This window comes from Carettochelys insculpta, chromosome 2 (assembly GCF_033958435.1).
Source record: "Carettochelys insculpta isolate YL-2023 chromosome 2, ASM3395843v1, whole genome shotgun sequence".
Taxonomy (NCBI): domain Eukaryota; kingdom Metazoa; phylum Chordata; order Testudines; family Carettochelyidae; genus Carettochelys; species Carettochelys insculpta.
Window position 1 is genome coordinate 201,985,793 of NC_134138.1, and position 23,545 is coordinate 202,009,337.

General features: G+C 44.8%; 1 protein-coding gene across 1 annotated transcript in view; it reads right to left on the bottom strand.

Moving 5' to 3' along the window:
- Positions 1-23,545, bottom strand: part of GPD1L (glycerol-3-phosphate dehydrogenase 1 like) — a 38,805-nt gene that overhangs the window by 10,290 nt on the left and 4,970 nt on the right. The window contains exons 3-5 of the mRNA XM_074988341.1: positions 21,985-22,125; positions 17,386-17,524; positions 15,846-15,958 (exon numbers count right to left, since the gene is read on the bottom strand). Coding sequence (XP_074844442.1) covers positions 15,846-15,958; positions 17,386-17,524; positions 21,985-22,125 — 393 coding nt within the window. The remainder of the gene's footprint in view (positions 1-15,845; positions 15,959-17,385; positions 17,525-21,984; positions 22,126-23,545) is intronic.

The window sequence follows — 23,545 nt, forward strand, 5'->3', positions numbered from 1 at the left end:
GAGCCAAGCCCCTGCCCCTTCCCCTCCCCAGAAGTAAAAGCTGTGTCCACCTTGCCCTGCCACAAGCTGGCCCTCTTTCTGTCATCTATATCTATGCCCCCTGATATTAGCATAGGCTGCTGTTCTGTCCAAACTACAGAAATTTTCTGGTGACACATTATAAATGCATTTCCCAGGTGTGCGGATCACTTCTGACTCTACTGTCTTCCTGGGAGACTCCACAGCGGAGCTTAATGTGGAAGGAATCAGCATTATTTTATGGTGCTTCTGCATGACATTTTCCCTCCAGTTTTTGAATGATATGGCCCACATGGAGAATGAAATGTCCCTGTAGGCTCCAACTACTTGTCTGCTTGACATGCATTGTTTTTAAGATCACCTCAATGAATGGAAGAAAATTTACTCTCAATGCCTCCATTTTGGCTTTGTTTATTTTCTTTACTTCAAAGCTGCTTAACCGATGTTATCTACAATTTGGTCCAGATATGACAACACACTCTCCCTCTCTATTATAGGTAGCAAAAGTAGCGATCATAGAATCATAGAAGAGTAGGACTGGAAGGGACCTCGAGAGGCCATCGAATCCAGCCTCCTGCCCTCATGGCAGGGCCAAGCACTTTCTAGACCATCCTTGAAAGCCATCTATCTAACCTCTTCTTAAATAGCTCCAGTGATGGAGATTCTACCACCTCCGTTGGCAATTCGTTCCAGTGCTTGATCACCCTGACAGTTAGGAACTTTTTCCTAATGTCCAACCTGAACCTCCCTGCTGCAATTTAAGTCCATTGCCTCTTGTTCTATCCTCAGAGGCAAGGAAGAACAAGTTCCCACCCTCTGCCTTATGACACCCTTTTAGATACCTGAAAACTGCTATCATGTCCCCCCTCAATCTTCTCTTTTCCAAACTAAACAAGCCCAATTCTTTCAGCCTTTCTTCATAGGTCATGTTCTCTAGACCTTTGATCATTCTTGTGGCTCTCCTCTGGACCCTCTCCAATTTCTCCACATCCTTCGTGAACTGCAGTGCCCAGAACTGGACACAATACTCCAGCTGAGGCCTAACCAGCGCAGAGTAGAGCGGGAGAATGACTTCTCGTGTCCTGTTCACAACACACCTGTTAATGCATCCTAGAATCATGTTTGCTTTTTTTGCAACAGTATCACACTGTTGACTCATATTTAGCTTGTGGTCCACTATAACCCCTAGATCCCTTTCTGCTGTACTCATTCCTAGGCAGTCCTTTCCCATTCTGTATGTGTGACACTGATTGTTCCTTCCTAAGTGGAGCACTTTGCATTTGTCCTTATTAAACTTCATCCTGTTTACCTCAGCCCATTTCTCCAGTTTATCCAGATCCTTTTGAATTATGACCCTATCCTCCAAAGAAGTTGCAACCCCTTCCAGCTTGGTGGTATCTGCAAACTTAATAAGCGTACTTTCTATGTCAATATCTAAATTGTTAATGAAGATATTGAACAGAACCGGTCCTAAAACAGACCCCTGCGGAACCCCACTAGTTATACTTTTCCAGCAGGATTGAAAACCATTAATAACTACTCTCTGGGTACGGTTATCCAGCCAGTTGCTCACCCACCTTATAGTAGCCTTTACTTAAGTCTTCCCAACACACTGGAGTATTTCTCTGTTTCCAGTTGCTTACAATGGCAAACTTTAACCATCTGGTCTGAAGTTTTTCATGGCAGGTGTCTGCCTTAGGCTCAATATTTGGGGCAGCATCACATAAGTGGCCCAACTGTTTCTCAGAATACGATTATTAAAAAAAAATGTTCTGCATATATTTAACCCCCCTCTAGCCAGCTGTTTGGTTGAGGAACTAGTGCGTTAGCCCAAAGACCTCCAAACTACAAGGGGTTTGTCTTGATGCCAGGGCTGTGCCTTGTGCTGTCCCTATGATTAAATACAGCAAAGTTATAAACTTCTGAAAAATCTTAATTCACACATGCTCAGTATAGACCTTTTCCGTCACTAAATTCTTTGAAGACGTCCCCTGAACTGAACTGAACTGAACTTTCCCCTCACAGATCTTACACACCAACTGGACTGAGTATGCACCATCCTCAACAAGTGACTAAAAATGTTACACCCCAAGACTGCAGCACAAAGTAGGACCTTGCCTGAAACTGCTCTTCCTGATTGCCAAGGATTGCTGTGGGACTGCGTACAGAAGGGGAGAGCAGGGAAACCATCTCTCCCATGCTCTCATTTATCCTGATGTTTTATCCAGCCTGTCTTGAAAGCAGATGGCTGAAAAATAAGAAATGTAGGGGACAGGACTGTAATGGAGTTCAGGGTCCCCAAGCGCTGCACCCCGTCCGCAGGCAGGAGTGACTCTCACTCAGCAGGTAGAACGGGAAATGTACTAGTCGACAGAGGCACAGCTCATTACAGAGGTGTCAGAAGAGAGGGCAAACAGTCATTCCAATCCATTGTGGGGAGAGGCACCCGAGGGGTGCCCCATCTGGGGTCTAGCTTCCCCCTCCGTCCAGGCTGGCTGCTCTTCCTCTCTCTCACCCCAGCTTCTAACTGCTGCCTCCAATTCAAAACCCAGCTCGGCTCCTCCCTGCTCTTTGAGAACAACAAGAAGTCCTTTGGCACCTTATAGACTACCAGATATTTTGGAGCATAAGCTTTTGTGGGCAAAGACCACGAAATCTTATGTTCCACAATATGTTAGTCTATAAGGTGCCACAGGACTTCTTGTTGTTCTTGAAGATACAAACTAACATGGCTACCTCTCTGACCCCTGCTCTTTGTTCAGGCCAGAGGTGTTGCCTGCCAGCTTAGGTTACAGCCCCAGGGGTCATCTTTAGCCGCTGTGAGCTGCTCTGCCTGTCTCACACACACATCCAGCCTTACTCTCACACCCACCCACGCACCCCCCCCCCACTCCATCACAAAGACCATAGGCAGAAATATGAAACTTGGTTTCTTTTACAGTCATCAGTGACAAATGGACCACAGGAGGATGCGTATGAAGAAAGATTGTTCAGGAGCCTTTTTTAAAAGTTAGGAAGTTTAAAAGCAGGGATCTGTCAATTTACACATGTACTCAAGTGTTTGTTTTCTGTGACATTCTATTTGTTTTGGGCAAAGGTGCTATTTGGCCTAACGACTAGCTGAGAAGTTCTCAAAATTGTTGTCTACAGAGCATCTTGGAGCCACCTCCTTTCCTACTGCAGAACACTGAGGTGGCAACTCCAGCAAATAATATTAGGAAGAACTATACACTTTCAGTTTGATTTATTTATTTTAGCTGCTGGATATATGAAGGAAAAGCCCCCACCGAGAGCAGCCAAGTGCTCCACCAATCACAAGCAGAGAACCTCTGTTCTAGCTTTAAAAGGTTGGAGACCGTTAGAAGATCAGTTTAGTAAAGGGTTGTGAAAGACAACAGAATCTTACTTTGAATACATATAAGCAATATACTAGCACCACCTAGTACACAATGCTTTTTATCAGTTGCTCTCAAAAGCACTTTGTAAGAGGAGGTCAGTATAATTTTAAAAAATGGGGACACTGAGGCACACAAAGGTGAAGTGACTTTTACATGCCCACCCAGTAGACCAGTGTCAGAGCCCAGGCCTCCTGAGTTTGAGTCCAATGCTCTGCCTACTAGACCACACCATCACTCCTTAACTACTAACATTAATATTAATATATCTTTTCTCACAGTCCCTACTCTTATAGTAAAGATGCTCCTTCGCCTTTTGTTGCCATCAATAACTTCTGTTTACAAAGCTTCCACTGAATTATTTGACAGAGGTCCAGTACCATCTGCTGCCTATAATATATAATACACATGATATTAATTTGCATCAGAACAGATATCCTGAACTCTATTATCATACCATGAAAGCCCCTGTATTTTCAGCTACATGTGTATCCACTGCATTTGCAGGAACTTATATTTACACGCAATAGAAGCGTGCCTCTTTTGGCAAGCTCAAATACCCAATTGACCTATACACATATCTGTCTGTGCATACAGCTGTGGAGTTTTGGAGGCAGAGCAAGTGCAATTTTGTTTGGCAGGTGCTTACGTTGCCTTCATGGTTTAAAAATGTGGCCTTAACGATGACTTGGAAACAAAACCCACCCAATTCCACAATCTATAAGGGGCTTTTGATGCAGTAAACATCACTACCTTCTGCTTTTTTTTTTTTAATTTATTAAAATTAAGACCACCCTCAGGTGACTCTGGGCCGCACTACATGATGACACCTGCACATACCAAGCTGTAAAATATGACAGCAGCTTCCACCAGCACTCCACTGAAGCATTGGCAGAAAATAAGAAACAAATGTGAAAATACTTTTAAAAAAAAAACCTACAAAATATAGTAAGGAAGAATTACTAGAACTTTCCCATAACTCTAAGTTTTCCAGCTCTGTGCTTTAGTGTGAGTGGTGTGGTAATTATTTATCTAACATTGGTGAATGCTAGGATATCAGAACCCACAGGAGCCAACAACTCAGCTTTGAACACCAGCACCTGCCAGTTTTGTCAAGTTTGCAAGGAGGGTGCAGCAGCTGGAGCGAACAACAACAAAAGCAAATGCTTCTGAACTGGCTTGCCCTGAGAGATACATAATGGGTCTCAGACGGAGAGAATCTAAGCAGTAGGAAGAACAGCCCTAAGCTAGAACTGAACTTTTAACAGACACCTGAGCAATAAGATAATATAAAGCTGAAGCCCAAGAAAATAGTTGAGTTTTCATCCTGCCCAGAGTTTAGCGACTGTTGTAGGACAAGTCCAAAAGTCATCTTCTCACAACCACCTCCGTATGATGATTACATACACAGTTCTTCAGAAATGCAAGTGTGATTAACGTAAAAATGCTAATCATATTGCTTTTGATATAAACTTCACAGACCATATGAATATTTTGTAACATGAAGGTCAGCACCAATGAATCCATTACTGATTTCAACTATAAGTTTGTAGAGTCCCTCACCACACTGATGCAAATTTTAACAACACAGCACTCCTCCATAACTAATTGGCTAGTAAAAGAAAAAGCAGAGAATAACCATTTAAAATTTCATGCCTTCATCTGCACCTTAAACATGAGCTGGTGTCTAAGCTACAGAAGCGTTAGAATCTGTTTTCTCTGCTTACACATACTATTTTGGAGAAAAACTTTGATTCAGGTAAAGGTGAGATAACAGACATCTGGGATTGGGAAGGAATTTCTCCCTGGGTCAGACTGGCCAAGATCCTGGTTGTTTGTTTCTTTAACCTCCTCTTCCTCTGCAGCATGGGGCACAGGTCAGTTGAAGACAAACTAGCATAAAGGTGGATTCTCTGTAACTTGGAGGCTTTAAACAATGACTTGAGGACTTTGGTAACTCAGCCAGAGGTGAGGGGTCTAATATAGGGGTGGGTGGATAAAGTTCTGTGGCCTGCAACGTGCAGGAGGACAGACTGGATGATTGTGATGGTCCCTTCTGGCCTTAAAGTCTATGAATTTAATTTTCAGGTGTATTCATGACAGGAATCAAACAAATCAGCGGCTACCTTTTTCACACAACTAGCCGGCTGCTGTTGACAGCCATTTCTGCTCCCTCCCCCTGCCCCCAGCATCCCATATTGATGACAGAACTGCAGTGAGGGTTGCCACTTTTCATTGGACATATTCCTGGAGATTTCGTCACATGATAACCTTTAATTCCTGGAGATTCCAGGGCAATCCTGGAGAGCTGGCAACCCTAAGTGCCGCTCACATTTCAGAGGCTCTGTGCATTACTGGAAGGTGCCAGTGCTCTGAATCTTCCATGCGTCTGAAGAGAAATATAACAGATGCTCTTTCATGATCACCCAGCTGTGATGGCATATCAGCATGCTGCAGAATAATTTCAAAACTAAAATCACCAATCAGAAGACTGCTGTGCTCAAAACTCTATTTTTGCTGTGCGCCTTTCAATTTTCAGCAATCATCCATACTGAAATCATCACTGCAGGGAGGAGCAAAGAAGGAAACTAGTCCAGAGATACAGCTTTTCATAATGTTCTACTCTATACCAGTCCATTCTTCAAGAAACAAACCCAGAAGAGATCCAAGCAGTATCCAGCCAGTAGTCACTCACCTTACATGGCCATCTAAAAAATTGTTGCGTTCAAAAACATGTGATGATTTCTGTTGATTAAAACCAATGTCCAAGTCTTCTGTTGGAGAGTCTCACAAAATGATTTACATTTTCAGAGTAACGTGGCTAGTTTGCTGTGGCCATGGCTACTGGCTGGACACCATTTGATGATGCAGAAACCAGGGATGTTAAAGTTTAACAAGTTAACTGGTAAGGGCTAGAGCAACCCCTACACCCGCCGGGGCAGGGGCGCTCCAGCCTGGCTGGAGCAGTCCCCGTCTGTGGCAGCTGGGGTGGGTAGAGAGGCAGGTGGCCCCTCTGCGGCAGATAGGAGTTGCTCTGTACAGCCGGCTAGGGCCTCCCCAGCCACCCTCCTCCTTTAATCTTTTACCCTGTTAACCTATTAAATGGGATTTTACATCCCTAGCAGAAACCTGAATCGCATATTGTTGCTGCTGGAAGCACACTGCACACTCTATAATACTGTAGGTGCATTTTACTATATCATTCCCCAAAAGCAAGTATTGGGATGGAATATGTGCCTTCTTCTGTATTCAAGACTGCAGTGGTACTGCAGACAATTAAAACAGGCACTGCTGCAGAAATTGAGGTCAGATTTTCTATTTACAGAATGTTGTTCTCAAGGATAATTGTTTTTCCCCCTTACTCTTCCAGAGAAATTCTCTCCCTAATCAGTGAATTACACAGCTCCAATTTCCCATGATATAATTCGTAATCATATTGAAAAGACAGGAAAATGCCTAAAGATGTTTTATAAACTAGCACACATCTGTAGCAAGGGCGCACAAGGACAGGGGCGGACCCCCTCGGGGGTGGGGTGGGGGTAACATTGCAGAAGGGGCATGCAGCATGATTGTCTGCTGGGTCTTAAGTTCATCCAGCTCATCAACAATGTTGGAAAGATGTTACTCTGTCTCTGTGTGTGTGTGTGTGTGTGTGTGTGTGTGTGTGTGTGTGTGTGTGTGTGTGTGTGTGTGTGTGTGTGTGTGTGTTCACATTTCTATACCGATTAATAACGGTTTTACATTCTGCAGACTTATCTTCTTACCCATGCTAAAGGTAGGGTGGGGTTTCAAAGAACATAAGCAAAATTTCCCTCAGTTTCGATTACACTAGACACACTGGGGGACCCTGGGGATGAAAAGCAGAGCTTGACATAAAAAGTTTGCTCACCCTTGATCTAAAGTATGTCTCTTTTTTTTAAAAAACAAACAAACAAACAATCATGTTAATCATATCTTCAAAAACAAAACAAGACAATAAAAATTAACTAAATTACGCCCAGTAAAAATGTTTAAAATTCTCTCAATTCTAACGAAGCCTAAGTTTACATTTCACTTCCTCTCACCCCCAACTTCTTTGATGTGGCACAGGCAATAGAAACAGACTTGAAACTTAAACTGCCTACTTAGTTATACATCCAGGACCTCAGTGCAGTAGCCCAAGACAGCAATACAGCAAACTCTCACGTCCAGCAGCCCCGGGACTGGGAGGCTGCCAGATACGAGAGTATTACAGTTAATAGAGAGGGATTCCTTGCCACCAGGTCTGACAGTGGGGATGCACTACAGCAGCACTCCCTGCACGAAGCTCTTGGCAGCCTGGTCCCCAGAGCGCCCACGCAGCCTGCCCCTAACTCACTGCTGGGGCTCTGCAACTCTGGCTCGGGCTGTGCTGCTGTGGGCAGAACCTGTCGCAGCTCAGCGGCCCCCTGCGGCTCAGGACCTGGCTGCACTACCATGCGGGAAGTGGGCGGGAGGGAAAGAGAGTGTTTATTGGTTGGTGCGGGGGTGGGCACTGGGTCCTACTGCAGCTCAGCAGCCCCTAAGTGGCTCAGGACCTGGCTGTGCTGCCCCTTGGTGGGGTGACGGGGGGCTGGGTCTCCATGCTCTGGACACCCGTCCCCCCCTTGTTCAGCAGCCACCAGCCTAGCCTAGGCGGCCGTGCTGGTTATTTGAGAGTAGCGGTTGAAGAAGAGTTTACTATATTTGGATTATGGACAGTTCAGGGACCTGTTTACATATTCACAGTTGGGACAAAAATGGCACAAGACTTAGATTTAAAGAAAAACGTGTGTGACATGGCAAGAAAAAAAGCACTGTTTAAAATGCAAGACTCAGTACTGTAACGGCTCCCATGAAAATAAAATAAAAAATGATGAGTGAAAAAGTAATTCATAAACACTTTTTGTACTTCAAGGATTCACTTAGTAAATGAGAACTAGAAAGTAAAAACAATTTCCACCGTACAAGATGGACAGAACTTAACAGCACAAGTAAATACATATTTTAAAAATGCTTAATTTTAATAATGCAATGCATTTTATTACAAAGGCAAGAATGACATCTACAGATGAAAGTACTCGTATTTAATTTGTTAAAAATAAATGAGGCCAAGTTTTCACTTGGTGTTGCTCCCCTGATTTCAATGGAAATATGGAGATTAATACCACATGGGAGTTTACATTAGATTGGGTTATGTTTTTTTAACCCAACATTTATTAGTTTCAAGCAACCCACTCTGATTTTTATTTATTGTTCCATAAAATAATTCAGTTCATCTCTGATTTTTTGGAAAGCTCTTCACAGGTGATTCTGGAAGTTGTTTTGTTTAATTAGCAATATGCTGTGAACACTGGGTTGTCTCCTCAGGGCAAATTATTTTATCAATTCTTTTTTATGTTCTTTTAAGAGAGTCAGAGAAAGACCCCATTAGATTACGGTATGACTACACTTCTGGGAAGATCCACCTGCTTAATGTCAGAGTTCAGTTTTGCGCAAATCGGTAAAGATGCACAAAAATCGCTCTCTCTGGGTTGACAGTCAACCCCTGTACTCTGCACTATTGTGTGGAGTAAGGGAGGTAGACTGGAGAATATAGAGGCTAGGCCTATACTGGGGAAATAAATCAATGCTGATGTGTCGATTCCAGCTACTCAAAGGCCGTAGCTTGAATTGTGTACCCGAAATCGACTTATTTCCCTATCACAGACCTAGCCTTAGACCTTTTAGACCCTTGGCCAATGATTCTAGCTAGAGAGTAACAACATCAAAAATTAATTCACACCAGTATTGGCAAACAAGAACAATAACTAAAAAGAACAGATCAGATAATATGTAAACAATCTCTATCTAGAGTCAGAAGAGAAACTGCTTTAAATTCACAACTTTAGCTGTGTCTACACTTGCATTCCTCTTTCGAAAGAGGCATGCAAATAAGGAAAATCAGAAATGCAAATGAGGCACATATTTACATATCTGATGCCTCATTTGCATATTCTTGTTTGAAAGAAGAAAACCAGTATAGACGTGGCTCTTTCAAAAGTAAACCCCATCTTTGAAAGAACCATTTTTTTCTGGGAAGAAGGGTTCTTTTGAAGATGGGGTTTACTTTTCAAAAGAGCTGAGTCTACACTGCTTTTCTTCTTTCAAAAGAGGCACCAGATATGTAAGTCTGCACCTCACCTGCATTTTCTATTTCCCTCATTTGAATGCCTCTTTTGAAAGAGAAATGCAAGTGTAGACATAGCCTTACAGATAGATGCTTATACCTGCACTGCCATGAACCTTCCAGTAACAAGTCAGCAGACATTCAAGTTCTACAAGAGTTGAGACACACCAATCTCAAGGTTCCCTTCACCCAGAGCGTGCTCTCTGAGCTGAAATAAAAACCTAACATTCACTGGCTGAAGCCCACCTCTAATTCTGCCTCCAAAGCTGTGCTTACACGTGCACAAAAAAATCGAAATAAGTGGCCCTTTTTCGAAAGCGCGGGAGGAGCGTCCACATGTACAAACCCGTCTTTGAAAGAAAATTGAAAGAACAGGGCGCAGACTTCGCAATCTGAACCCCAATCCTGTATCAGGAAGATCGCTCCCTTTTGAAATACTAAATCGAAAGAGTCCACATGTAGACGCTCCACAGTCCACCCTTTCAAAATACAGCTTCGCCATGGCGCCGGTCAGCTAGAGTACAGGGCTGCTCCAACTGGCAGCAGCGGGGCTCTATGGTCCCTGTGTTTGGCTGCCTTAAAGCCGCACGCATGCAGGAAACCTGTGGCAGGAAGCTGAGAGAGTGCTAGGAGCAGCCTCCCCACGTGCTCCAGCTGCACACTCCAGCGCCACAGCATGGCCAGCGGCCAGCCCCCGCTGCGAGCCCCACAGCCCCCCTGCGAGCCCCCGCAGGGCTCCCAGCAGGAGAAAAAAAAAACGGGCCCCCTCCTGGACGGAGTGGGAGCTGTGGGACCTCCTCGGCCTGTGGAAGGATGAGGAGGTCCTGCACCACATGGGGGTCAAGTGGTGCAATGCCGCTGCCTTCGGCCACCTGGCGCAGGGCCTCCACACCAGGAGCCACCCAGAGAGCAGGTACGCTCCAAGGTCAAAGAGCTGTGCCAGGGCTATGCCCAGGCCAGGGACAAGGCCGGATGCTCCGGGACAGCTCCAGCAACGTGCCCCTTCTACAGGGAGCTCCAGGGCATCCTGGGGCCCCAGGAGAGCTCCCCACTCCTGGCTTTCTTGGACACCTCTGGCAAGGAGCTGTAGCCGGAAGAGCAGAAGGAGGAGAAGCAGCCCGGACCGGGAACCCAGGAGGGTGGGGGACCACTGAGTGGCCGAGTGAGGAGGGGGACCTCACCATCTTTATCCCCTCCCACTCCTCCAACCGAGCGACTGGGAGCCGGACACCCCCGGACGTCGCCGAGGGACCCTCCGGTACATACAGGGAGGGGCGCGGACCTGCCCACAGGGTGCGGGCGATGCAATGCCTAGTCACCCGCACACAGGACTGGTGGTTTCGGGCCGCACACAGGCCACTCCCCACATAGGATGCGGCACCCCATGGTGGCGCACCAGCGACGCCCGGCACCCGCACTCAGTGGACAGCCAGTCTGTGCCGGACAGCGCCTGGGGCCTGCACACCACAGGCCGGGAAGGGCCACCTGCAGGAGAGACCCCTGGATGCACCCCAACGCCGGGAGGCCCAGCCTGTGTGTGGCGGGGGTGTCGGTGGCCCCTGGGAGGGTCAGTGTCCTTTGGGGGGGCTGGGGCCCCATGGGGTGGGCTTGGGCAGGTGGGCCATAGCCTGGTCCCCTCCATCCGGGGCACATTACTGACATACTCTCCTCCTCTCCACACAGCTGTACCATCCATGGGCCGGGAAGAGTCCTGCGCCCTCCCTTGTCCCTGAGAGCCCATCTACAGCCCTTGGAGATGTCCAGTCGCCACCCCAGGCAGTGCGCCATCGGGGCTGTGGCCAGAGGGCCCCCGCTGGGCCAAGGAGGACCCAGCTAGCCAGCGCCAGGCCGAGGTGGCTGAGCAACACCTGCGGCTCGCCCACGCTGATGTGGACTAGAGGAGGGCAGCCTGGGATAGGCTGCTCTCCACCTTGGAGGGCATTGGCCAAGCTGTCCAGGACCATATGGCCACTGTTGCCTGCCTCCTGGCCCCCTTCGGCAGCTCCCCCCGCTGGTCCTGCCCCCCCCGCCCCCACTTGCTGGCAATACCTGCTGGTGCTACCCGCACCCTCTCCTCCCCACCAGGGACCCCGCACCCAGGGAGGCAGGGGCTCCAGGGGCTGATGGGGCTCGCGGCCCACCACCCCTGCCCCGGAATGAGCGCCTTGCCCCTCTCCTAGTTAGATTCCCCCCACCCCGCTGCTAGTTAGCTTCCCCCCCGTACATAGTTACCAACAAAAGTAGTTAGATAAACATTTCTTTATTGTCTACCACGCTGTGCTGTGCTCCTCAGGGGCACAGTGGGTGGTGGATGTGCAGGTGTGGTGCTGGTTGGGGTGGCGGGGACAGTGGGTGGCAGATGTGTGTGGGATGTGGGTGTGCATGCGGGTCAGAGGTGGCCACTGGCAAAGACCTGCCTGAAGGCCTCCTGGATGTAGTGACCGTCCTGGTGGGCCTGGCAGATGGGGGAGGCGCCTGGCTGCTCATAGATGGCACTGGCCAGACAGACCCCCCCGGGGACATAGGTGTCCCCTTTTCCCTCCACGATGTTGTGGAGGACGCAACAGGCGCCTACCACCTGGGGCACGTTGAGGACCCTGACCTCCAGCCGTGTGAGGAGGCACCTCCACTGCCCATTTAGGCGCCCAAAGGCCCACTCCACCACGTTGCAGGCATGGTTGAGGTGCTCACTGAATGCCTCCCAGGTGGGGTTGACGTGTCCCGTGTTCGGCCTCATGAGCCATGGCTGCAGGGAGTATGCCGCATCTGCCACCATGCAGAGCAGCATGGTGACGTCCTCTGCCACCGGGATCTCCCACCAGGGGATAAAGCTGCCGGCCCCCATGCGCCGGCAGAGGCCAGAGTTCCAGAAGTCCTGGGCATTGTGGGTGCGGCCGGCCCAGCCCACATAGAGGTTGGTGAACCAGCCCCTCGCATCCACCAGGGCCTGGAGCATCACCGAATGGCAGCCCTTTCAGCTGATGTACTGGCCGGCGCTGTGTGGCGGGGTGCGGATGGGGATGTGCGTGCCATCCAAAATGCCGATGCAGTTTGGGAAGCCCAGGTCCTGAAGCCAGCGATGGTGTTGTCCAAATCTCCCAGGCGGACGACCCTAAGAAGCAGCATCATGTTGATGGCCCTGACGACCTGCAGGAGGGGGAGGGGGACACGTGCTCTAGTGAGGGTGTGGCGGCAACCTCCTCTCACCTCAGGCCCATTCTGCCCCCTCCCATCCAGCCCCTGCCCCGTCCAGCCCCCCCGCCATCTGGCCACTTGCAGCGGAGGGTTCCCCTTGCCCCAGTCCCCCCCCGCCCCAAACCCGGCCCCACCTTACCTCCATAAGTACAGCCCTGACGGTGGCCTTGCCTACCCCAAACTGCTGTCCCACAGAGAGGTAGGAGTCCAGGGTCGCCAGCTTCCATATGGCACCCAAGGGGAAGCCCCACAGCTCCAGGAGGACTGCCCAGCCACCTGATGAGATCGGGTGCAGCTGCGGCGATGGTGCACAGCATTGCCAACAGGGCGTCCATGATGAGGGTGTCCTCCTGCGGGAGCTGTCGCTGGGCCTCCATGGTGGGCACGAGTGGGCTCTGCTGGGCTGGGAAAGGCTGGGCAGCACTTGGCTCATGCAGAGGGGAAGGTGGAGTGAGGGGCCCTCTAAAGGAGGTGGCTGGCTGAGGCCCTGGAAGGGCTTGTCAGCCATGGGACCCCGTCCGCGGTATTTCCTGCCTCCCTTCTTTCGAAAGAGGGCTTGCAGCTGTGTGGACACTCTCTTTCGAAAGACCTCGACGGCACTTTGCAAGAGCGGATTGAAGAGCCGATCCGAAAAATGGCAGCGGGTGCTCCTGTTCAAGGGCTGCTATTTCGACTGCTGAACTTTGATTTTCGCCCTTTCGAAAATGCACTCGTGTAGACACAGCTCAAGAGTTTTTCTGTTCCCAGATAATTCCTCCTCCCAAAAGTATCAAGAAATAGATCTGATCAGAAAAAGTCAAAATTAAATTTCAACAAACCAAAAAAGGGAACACTAGGCCAGATTCTGATCTCAGTAATATCTGTATAAAACTACAGAGTCAGTACAGTAAAGCCAATGGAATAACTCCAGATTACCCTTAAATAATGGAAACCGGAACCTAGCCCACCAGTCCATTAGAGACCTACTGCATAATTCAAAGCAGGATTTGAACATGTCAGCTTCATGGTGAAAGCCATTTAAAAAAATCAGGCTCCTCGCTGATTACAAGTTACCCACACATATTTTTACATTCCATGATTTCCTCCTCAACAAGCTCAACCTGATTAACAGAACCAGGAACCAAACAGCCCTTCGAGTACAAAAAAGAATTGCTTGTAACACTGTGTAATCATTACACAGTGTTTATACCGGCTAGCACTACAGATCAGTTTATCATAATTGGAGGTGCATTTTCTTTTCAGCTTTCTTCTGAAGTATCACGAATGTAGCTATATTCGTACACAACTGCATTCACTGAAATTGCTTCCCATCACAAACACCAAAGAACATGAACTACTGCATCACTGGCCAGGGGCCTAGGGCATTAATAACTTTTATATAACACTTCCCTGTAAACTAAACCTGAAAAGAAAAAAGATCAATAGGAATCATTTTAAGCTACGCTTCACTTATATTGGTACAATTCAGTTACAAAAAACAAAAGAAGGAAAAAAAAGAAGTTTTGTAGTGCTTTGAAAGAACACAAAAACATTTTTTTTACTGTTCAGCCATTTCACACAAACTTTATCCTATACAAGTTTGAAGAATATATGCAAAAGATTTCTATATGACAATATCGAGCTTTACATCTTCAAAGCACCACAGCGACATCCACTACCTGAGTAGGACACGCTGGTAATAATAAAAAAAAAAATCCCACTTCTTGTCTAAAAAAAATGTGTTATCTTCTACAATTGAAACCACCATCTTAAATTACTACATCTGGAAGGCACTAAAAGACATTCCCCATTTTTAAGTTTACTCTGTGCATGCGAGAACACTCTGTTGTTTACTTGTTTTCCTTGTTTGTTGGCAAGGGTCTTTCACCACAACAACAAGGGAGAGAAAAAACATTGTAAAGAGAGTTAGAAAATACGAGCATGATGCAGACTCCAGTCCAGTAACTGAAGCTACTGTTATCTCATTTTTTAAAACCATCATGATTTCATGCTCATGGTATCCCCTTTACTACTCACATTTCTAGGAGATGGGCAGTATATATTGTTATTCTCATTTTCTGATGGATAAATTATGGTTCAGATGACCACTGGCGTTATGAAGATGAAGCTCTTGCAAAGTCAAGCTACCATCTTATACCCACAATGAAACTGGACAAGGGAGATTACATTAAGACCCCATCCAAGTTTCTGAAACTCCCTCTCATCTGACAGGGTGAAAATAGCAACTTGCAGGATTTTTCAGCAAGGGTCAGGCTTTATCAGAATAAGCCAGAACTAGGTTCCATAATCAAAAACAGCCATAAAAAGGATATTCCCAGCCTAGAATTCATCCAAACTTGGCTCCCTGGGGCACAGGGTCCTACCAATCTCTCTCTCCTCTCCAGAAGACTTTTTACCTCTTCACTGCAGTACCTACTTAAGGGAAGAGGAATGTAAAGGTGGAGTTAATGCCAAGGCAGGCAGCGCCTAGCCAGACTGCTTCCTGCCTATTTTTCAAAGCCATTCCAGCTGGCACAATTGTGCCCACTGTGTAGATGGGATACAGCTCTGCTAAACCCAGCTTTTTAAAGACTTACCTCAGACCAGGTATTTAACAGAGCTGACATAACAGTGCCAGCAGGAATGGCTTCTATAACCCAATAAGACAGGGAGCTAAGGGGTTTCCGCTACAAAAAGGGTTAACATCAGCTTCACATTCCTTCCCCTTCTGCTGTACACACAGACCTTGCCCAAAGGCTGAGATGGCTTTTAAAAATGCTTCATGAGCGAGATACAGCATAACATACATGAAGCTACAGAGCACGTAAGTGGCAGAGATACGAACAGAATTCTGGAAATGCGGGTGCAGACCTTCAGGCACTAACTACTTGCCTCCCTCCAGTTTTACATCTAGTATTTGTAGAGTTATATGTTCTATTAGTTAGTTTAAAAAATCTATTTTTTTTATTATTATTTTATAAAGGCGCACACACACACACACACAGAGGTAATCTTTTAGGTATAAATACCCTCTCCCTGCCACCCATCCTCTTTCCCCCAACCATATAAAAATTCTGCCCTGCTAAACGTACCTTAAGAGCACCACAAAGCTCAACAGTATCTGCATCACCTACTACAGTTATCCGGAAGTTTGGCGTCTGCAGGAGTTCTTTGAAGAGAAGTCCATTCTCCAGGATTTTACTGCCTGTTGAAGGGGGTGGGGAAAAAAGCAAGCTATAAATAATTCATTTATTTATTCTTCTGGTTTTTAGTGCAAAGCAGAATGCCTCAAAGCAGGAATTAGACTGTTTCCCCCCCATTATGCCTCCTAGCCAAGACAGCCTTCTGGCAAATGTCTCCATGTTAAAAATTAAGAGCTCAAAACAAATGAAAGAACAATCATATCATTTCAGCACACTTCCTTTTTTAAGTCTAATCACCTTGTTTTTCTTATCATTTAAATAACTAAAATTGTGTTAAAAATATCTGTCCAAGTTATGTTCTCAGCAGCTGCAATTCTGTGAGATAACTAAAGCACATGTGCCTACCTACTGTTCATGGATAACTTATTAACCAGCATTCCAATGCTGTCCTAAAATTTAAAATGTTGACGGACGCTTGTTTTTATCAACTATTTGTAATAACTTAATACAAAAGATGTTAATGTGACGTAAAAGGTCACAAAGCTAACAGCACAGAAGTGAAAAGAGTTCTACCAATATTAACTCTCTCCCATTGTACAGAGCTGTGTAGATGCACATGCGAGACTTTTTGATATCTACACTCTCCAGCCTTACAGACCTCTGCGAGCAGGTCCAATTGCGGGATGAAAGCCAACGAGGTTTGGAAGAATTCATTATTATGAAAAACTGGAAAGATTTGGTACAGGTTGAAACTCTCTAATATGGCACCTTTGGAACCCGATCAGTACTGAATGAGACAATTTGTCCAACCACTTGTCCAACAGCATTGCCAACATTTCCTTACAAGACATTTAGGGGTAAATTACAGCTAAACAACAGCACAGAACGCTGAGAGCCAGGACTGGTGGCTGGAAATAAAATTTTATGGGAGAACAGAAAACCTGCCCACGCCTGTGTTAAGTGGACACACAGCTAACAAAGATCAGGATGGACTATGGATGTTACCAGATGAGTGTGTGCTGGATTAGAGAGTTAAAAAGATTAAGACGTTATAAAGATGGACAAAGAAAATATTCTGTAAAGATATAAAAGAAAACTGCAAAAGACCTGTTCAAAAAATCATCTAATTGCTTGATATTATACTGTGTAGCAACCTATGTAGCAAAATATTCTGCAGAGCAAAAGCATAGCTACTTATTAAACAGTTTTATTGTTACTCTGTGGGTTCATAATTATTTCAACATAAAAGAAGTAAGAGTCAGCTCTCAAGTCACAATCCTACTGAGATTCCATAACTGCACTCCCGAATCTCTTCTGCTGCATTTGGAAGTACAAACATTACAGGACATTCAGAAATTATTTATGAAAATCTTAACAGCTTCTGATAATGACTGATTCAAGATGGCAAGAGTGATGTTCAAATTATTCAATGTAAAACTTTGAGCAAAGGCATTTATATTTTAATCACTTTTATTATGCAGAACATTACCTATTGTGGTTTCACAGAAGTTCTCTGCGGCTACCTCATTGGCAATGTTTGCTCCCATCAGCACACTGATGTCTATTCCCATTTTCTCTCGAATAATGTCAGAAATCAATTTGAGTCCCTCTGGGCCTTCATCTATACCCTGCAGCCAACAGTAAAGTGAATCACTAAAAAGGTATTAGATATCACAGAATGGACTATGTCACAATTATCCTTCATGGATGGTAGCTACAATTATATTTACCCAGTTAGTGACAGAAGATAGGACTTGCTACTGTTAAGACAATAAGCCACACAGATATCTCACTATATGGCCTTAACACTACCATGATTTCTAAAATTGAACCTAAAAATTAGGAATTAAACTACAATAGTCTAGATGAAAACAATATGATTTATTCTGTGCTACATAAAATCCCATGAATAGATCAATGCCAGAGTGAAGAACAGAATCCAGCACTCCTGACTTGTGTCTTTTTCAGCGAAATGCACTACTTCTGTTGTTCAAATCTACACCTCATTTTTGGTACGGTGGGAGAAGAATTAACTGCACTTTTCCCCACCTCTATAGAAGCACAAACCTCAAAACTATCTTGCTTCTAATATGCCATTAGCCTTCTTGGCTATACACTGTTTACTCATATCCAGCCTTTCATTCACCATGACCTCGAGGTCCCTTTCTGCTGTACTGCCACTTAGCCTGGCAGTCCCCAGCCTGTAACAATGCTTGAGATTCTTCTGTCCCAAGTGCAGGACTCTACACTTCTCCTTGCTAAACCGCATAAGATTTCTTTTGGCCCAATCCTCCAATTTATCCAGGTCACTCTGGATCCTGTCTCTATCCTCCAACATATCTGCCTCTCCCTGTAGCTTAGTGTCGCCTGCAATTACCACACTTTCATATTACTTTCTTCACTTGCCTGCCACTTAATATGAAGTTCTCACTTAACATCTTAATGGGGACCATAATGTACAGTGATGAGAATCTGAAAACATGCTCCTGTATATGTCATTTTTAACTGCTCCAAAGTGTTTTGTTTTTTTTTTTAAACAGACCATTTATTAGGCTCCTGAACAGGCCATTAACCAGCAGCTGCCATTCAATCTCTTTGGTCAGTAAAAGAACATGTGGAACAATAATCTAAATATGGATTTGTGCACTGAAGTGAACAGTCAGCACAGAGAGATCACACATGACTGGGTACCTGCCATGGATAGGTACAACTTCAGCTGAAGTCACAGAGAGGAGCACCTCCATATACTAGGGCTGAAGTTGATCTTAAAACAGGATTAGGGTTAGGCAAACTGGGGGTAGGGGTGGGAAGAGGGGGGGCATGAAATAGCATAAGGGGGTGCAGGATGATTGGCTGCTGGTTCTCGGGCTCATCCAGATCATTAAAAATGTTGAAATGTTACTGTTTTATGTATCTGTTCATATTTATATAATCGATTAATAAAGTTTTTACATTCTACATACTTCAACATTCTACTACTACATAATTCTACAAGAAGGTTAATGGCATATTAGTGTGTGTTAGGAGGCGGACTGCCAGCAAGTCTAGAGAAAGGGTTATTCCCCTCTATTTGGTACTGGTGAGGCCACATCTGGAATACTGTGTCCACTTTTGGGCCCTCCTCCCAGTATAAAAAGATGGGGATGCGCTGGAGCAGGTTCAGTGGAGGGCAACAAAAATGACTGAGGGGCTGGAGCACAAGACCTATGAGGAGAGCCTGAGGGATTTCGGCTTGTTGAGTTTACAGAAGAGGAGACTTAGGGGTGATTTAATAGCACCCTTCAGCTTTCTGAAGGGGAGCTCTAAAGAGGATAGAGAGAAATTGTTCTCTGTGGTGACATAGCAGAACAAGGAACAGTGGTCTGAAGTTACAGAAGGAGATCAATCGGTTGGATATTAGGAAAAACTACTTCACCAGGAGGGTGGTGAAGCATTGGAATGCGTTGCCTAGAGAGGTGGTGGATTCTCCATCATTCAAGGTTTTTAAGTCCTGGCTTGACAAGGTCCTGGCTGGGATGACTTAGTTGGTGTTGATCCTACCTGAAGCAGGGGGCTGGACTAGTTGACCTCCTGAGGTTCCTTCCAGCCCTATGATTCTATGATTTTCTTACACACGCTGAAAGTGGTTTTTTTTTTTCATATGAACATACCAAAGGCCCATCAGTTTGGATTAAATTAGACTGTTTGGGGGGGCCCTGCTAATTACAGGGACAAAAAGTGAGCCCCAACATAAAAAGTTTGCTCACCCCATCTTAAGAGTCAGGAATTCACATGGATCTGACCTGAGAAATTCCACACTGTAGGAGTATTGCCCATGTAGTGTAGGGCCAATGCAATGGCTCCCAACATAGGCCAGGGTACCGTCCCTAGATCTTGCAATGGCCACCAAAGACAGATATAAATCAACCCAAAGGCTGATTGGTTTTTACTCCTCTGCTCCTCTTGTACTGCAATTCTCAGAAAAAGATTTGATTCTATTTCCTCTTATTCTTCAACACAAATGTTCACTGAATTCCAGTTGCTTTCTCTGTCAATCAATTTAAGACAACACAATTATACATACATCATACAGGTCCTCTTCCAGCCAACTGGACCTTCATCATTCACCAAAGATCCAATTTTACTTCCACATATTAGAGTGAGTTTGCAGGTGTGGCAGTTAACCTTACACCTTTTATTTACAATGAGTAAACTGCACACAGAAATCAGAGAGAAAGGACCTCAGGAATGTCATTTTACACAGCCCCCAGAAAAGAACTACACCATTTATTACTAGTGGCCACTCTAAATATACTTGCATAAAGGAGAGAAAGCCTAATCAAAATCTGACTTCAACTAAGAATACTGAATGCTGAGCAGACATGGTTAAGGATGTGCGTGTATGCATGCAGAGTCCAGGTGTTCAGAAATAAAACGCATTATCTCCCTCGTTACTTTGGAATTTCACCATCCATTTCCAACATTCCCTTCTGTTGGTGAGATCAGATCTCTGCCCCTTGACATAGACTTACTGACAGTAAGTGACCATACAAAGTTCGTGCACACTTCAAACAGAATTTTAAAAAGTTTGCATTCTCTCTTTCAAGAGAACAGTTACTGGACCGCAGAAGCAGCTTAATAATAGAATATTGTCGGTAACCGGCTCTGGCTTATGTAAGCGATGTTATTGCACACCACGTTAAATATTGAGACTCAGAATGTACTAATGTTTATGGAAAAATGGAAAATGTTTTCCTTTGCATTAAAATACTTTTTCCTCTGGGCAGTTTTACCAGAGCATTAAATATTTATTCTTTATATAAATATCATCACTAATCATTAAGTATTTCAACTCCATTTTTAAAGGACTATAGATCCAGTTTCTGATCCAAATTGAAATTGTATGAAGCCACAATAACCAGACTGACTTTATTTTAGAGTTATTCTGATTTCACATTGGTATAAATGACATGTTAAATGTACAGACAAGAATATACTAAGGAAAAAAATCAATTACATTTTTCTCAAGAGATTAAGAGAGTGAAGGAATGTGTCCTTTAGTCTGTCAATGTAGGCTGGTTGGTATTTTCTAAATTATGAATCTGGGATTTTAATTTTCAGCACAAATGCATTAAGGATAGCCAGATGACTAATATGTAAGTTTTGCTGCTATATATTTATTGCTTTCAACATTATGCTGGAATCATATGCCTTGTTTCTTTCATGCTTCAATTCAATGAATATATAATCAAAATTTTATCTGTGAAACACAGTATGTATATGAGAGCAGTGCCACCTTACAATAAAGCTCAAACTTTTGAGACTAAACCCCTCTTCCCGGCCAGCACTGACAAACACAAGATTCCTTGGTTTTAGCTAAAATAAAGAGAGAGTCCAGTTTATATGAACACAGAAAAATTAAAAGTCTGGAGGGCAAGCCTGTGCCAGGAATGAGAAGAAATAAGTGAACTCATGCTGAGAAAATACAACCTACCCTCCCTCAAACAAATAAAGGACAAGAACACCAAAGCAACGTCTTCTAGAAGCTTGTGGAAATAACAGAAACTCCCTTTCTTCCAGCTCTATAGAAGTCCTTCTAACTGCTGTTTCCACATTGGAACTGATTTATCTTTTCAGATAGCTCTGAACAGCTTCTCTTGTTCACATAAAAGATTTTACTGTAACAAGAGCACTGTTTGCGCAACCACATGAGTTCCTCTTGTCGGTTCTTAAAATGATCAGCTCAGTTTGTGGGATGTGAATTAACAATCAGCCTATTATATTTGTGCTCTGCTCTCCAACTAATGGCGTGTCCACAATCAAAGAGCAGTAGATTGAAAGGCCTGGTGATGCAAAACATTTTTTAAGTTAGTCTTGTGAGCTGTCTCACTCCTCCTACCCTTTCTGAAAATGACAGAATAAACGAAAAGCTCTGGCAAGTGACTAGGAATCAAATTCTGATAGCACATCTAAAGAAGTTCTACTGAACAATCAAGAAAATAATGGCTGGGACAAGGAAAGATTTTTTTTCCATCTTAAACTCTCATTTGAGTGGTTTCAGTAGATTCCATCATATATTGGCATTGTTAACACATGGCATTTATTATACCTTGATGAGAGTAATCCCAACAGCTTTCTTTGGTACTCTTCCTGAGATGTCATTGCAGATCTTATGAATAAACTGGTGAGGAATGACAAAAACCAACAAGTCTGCATCTTGCACAGCTTCGTTAAGGTTTGGAACAGCAACCTGCACAATTATGGGAGATAAGGGGGGGATGAAACAAAAGAAATTATAACAAAATTAATTCTACTCAAAAGCGCTCTACAATAATTCAGTTACAGAGAGGTAGCTGTGTTAGTCTGTATCTTCACAAAACAAAAAAAGTAGTCATGTAGCACTTTAAAGACTAACAAAATAATTTATTAGGTGATGAGCTTTCGTGGGACAGACCCACTTCTTCAGATCTGGAAAGAATTCAGAAGTTTTCCAAGAATGGTAATTTCTATCTTGCTATATCAGTAAGAGCAAAAAACTGTGCAAGTTACATTCCTGTGAAACCATCAAGTGCTTTCAAGCCAACCTGACCCACCACATTTGAAAGGGGCCTTTCCCCATCTTCTAATATTGTGGACACAACCAACTGCATTGGCAATTACAGTATTTGCACAGCTACACACCAAATGTGCAGGAACAAAGAGTGTTTGCACCCAGAAATCAGAGTTCAGATAGCTAACAAGCTAATATTCACAACCTAATTGATTGAAACGCAAAATTAGAAGCTGTTGGTTTGGCAAAAACGGTCTATATTTTTAATACACTACAGTACACCCCGGACCAGGAAAGCAACCTACATGTAAGTCAACCACACAAGTCAAATTTTGTGTAAGTCGGGACTGGGTGGGGGAGGGGCCCCATTGCCTTTGGGTACCCCAGTTCTGGCTGCACCTGGGTCCCTGCTCCCCTGAGCAGTGGGGAGCCCAGGGCCAACTGCAGCCGTGCTGGTCAGTTTCCTGGCTCCAGCAAGCGGTGGGGAGCTACCAACTAGGTGGTAGCTTGTCTCCCAGCTCCCCACCGCTTGCAAAAGCCTGGAAACTAACCCACACTGCTACGCCTGGCTCTGGGCTCCCTGCCACTCATGATTTCGACTTGTGTTATTGCAAGAAACGTGTAAGTCAAAATCGTGTAAGTCAAGGGTCTACTGTACTGCTCTCAGAGAACAAGACCTGGTCTACACCTAAAACTTAGGTTGAACTAGCTATACAACTCAGGACTGGGAAAAATTCATACCCCTCAGTGACATAGTTAAGCCAACCTAAGCCCAGTGCAGATACCTCTTCTTCCACAGACCTAGCCACCACTTCTTGAGAGTGTATTTACTACAGTGATTGAAAAAACCCTTCCTGTTGCTCTAGCAGGCCTGCACTACAATGCTACAGCAGTGCAGCTGCAGCACAAAAGCTGTGCCACTGTAGCATTTCTAACACAGACATGTCCTGTTTAAAAAAAAAAACAAAAACAACAAACCTTCACCAGTTCCTCTAACATCTATTTCCTGTTCTATATTTTGTTCAGAAAAGGTTTTGTGTTTCTTCTAAGGTGGTGACCAGTACCCCAGCCACCGCCAGATCTCACCCTTTTCCAAAAAAATGGTGAGAACCTTAGAGTA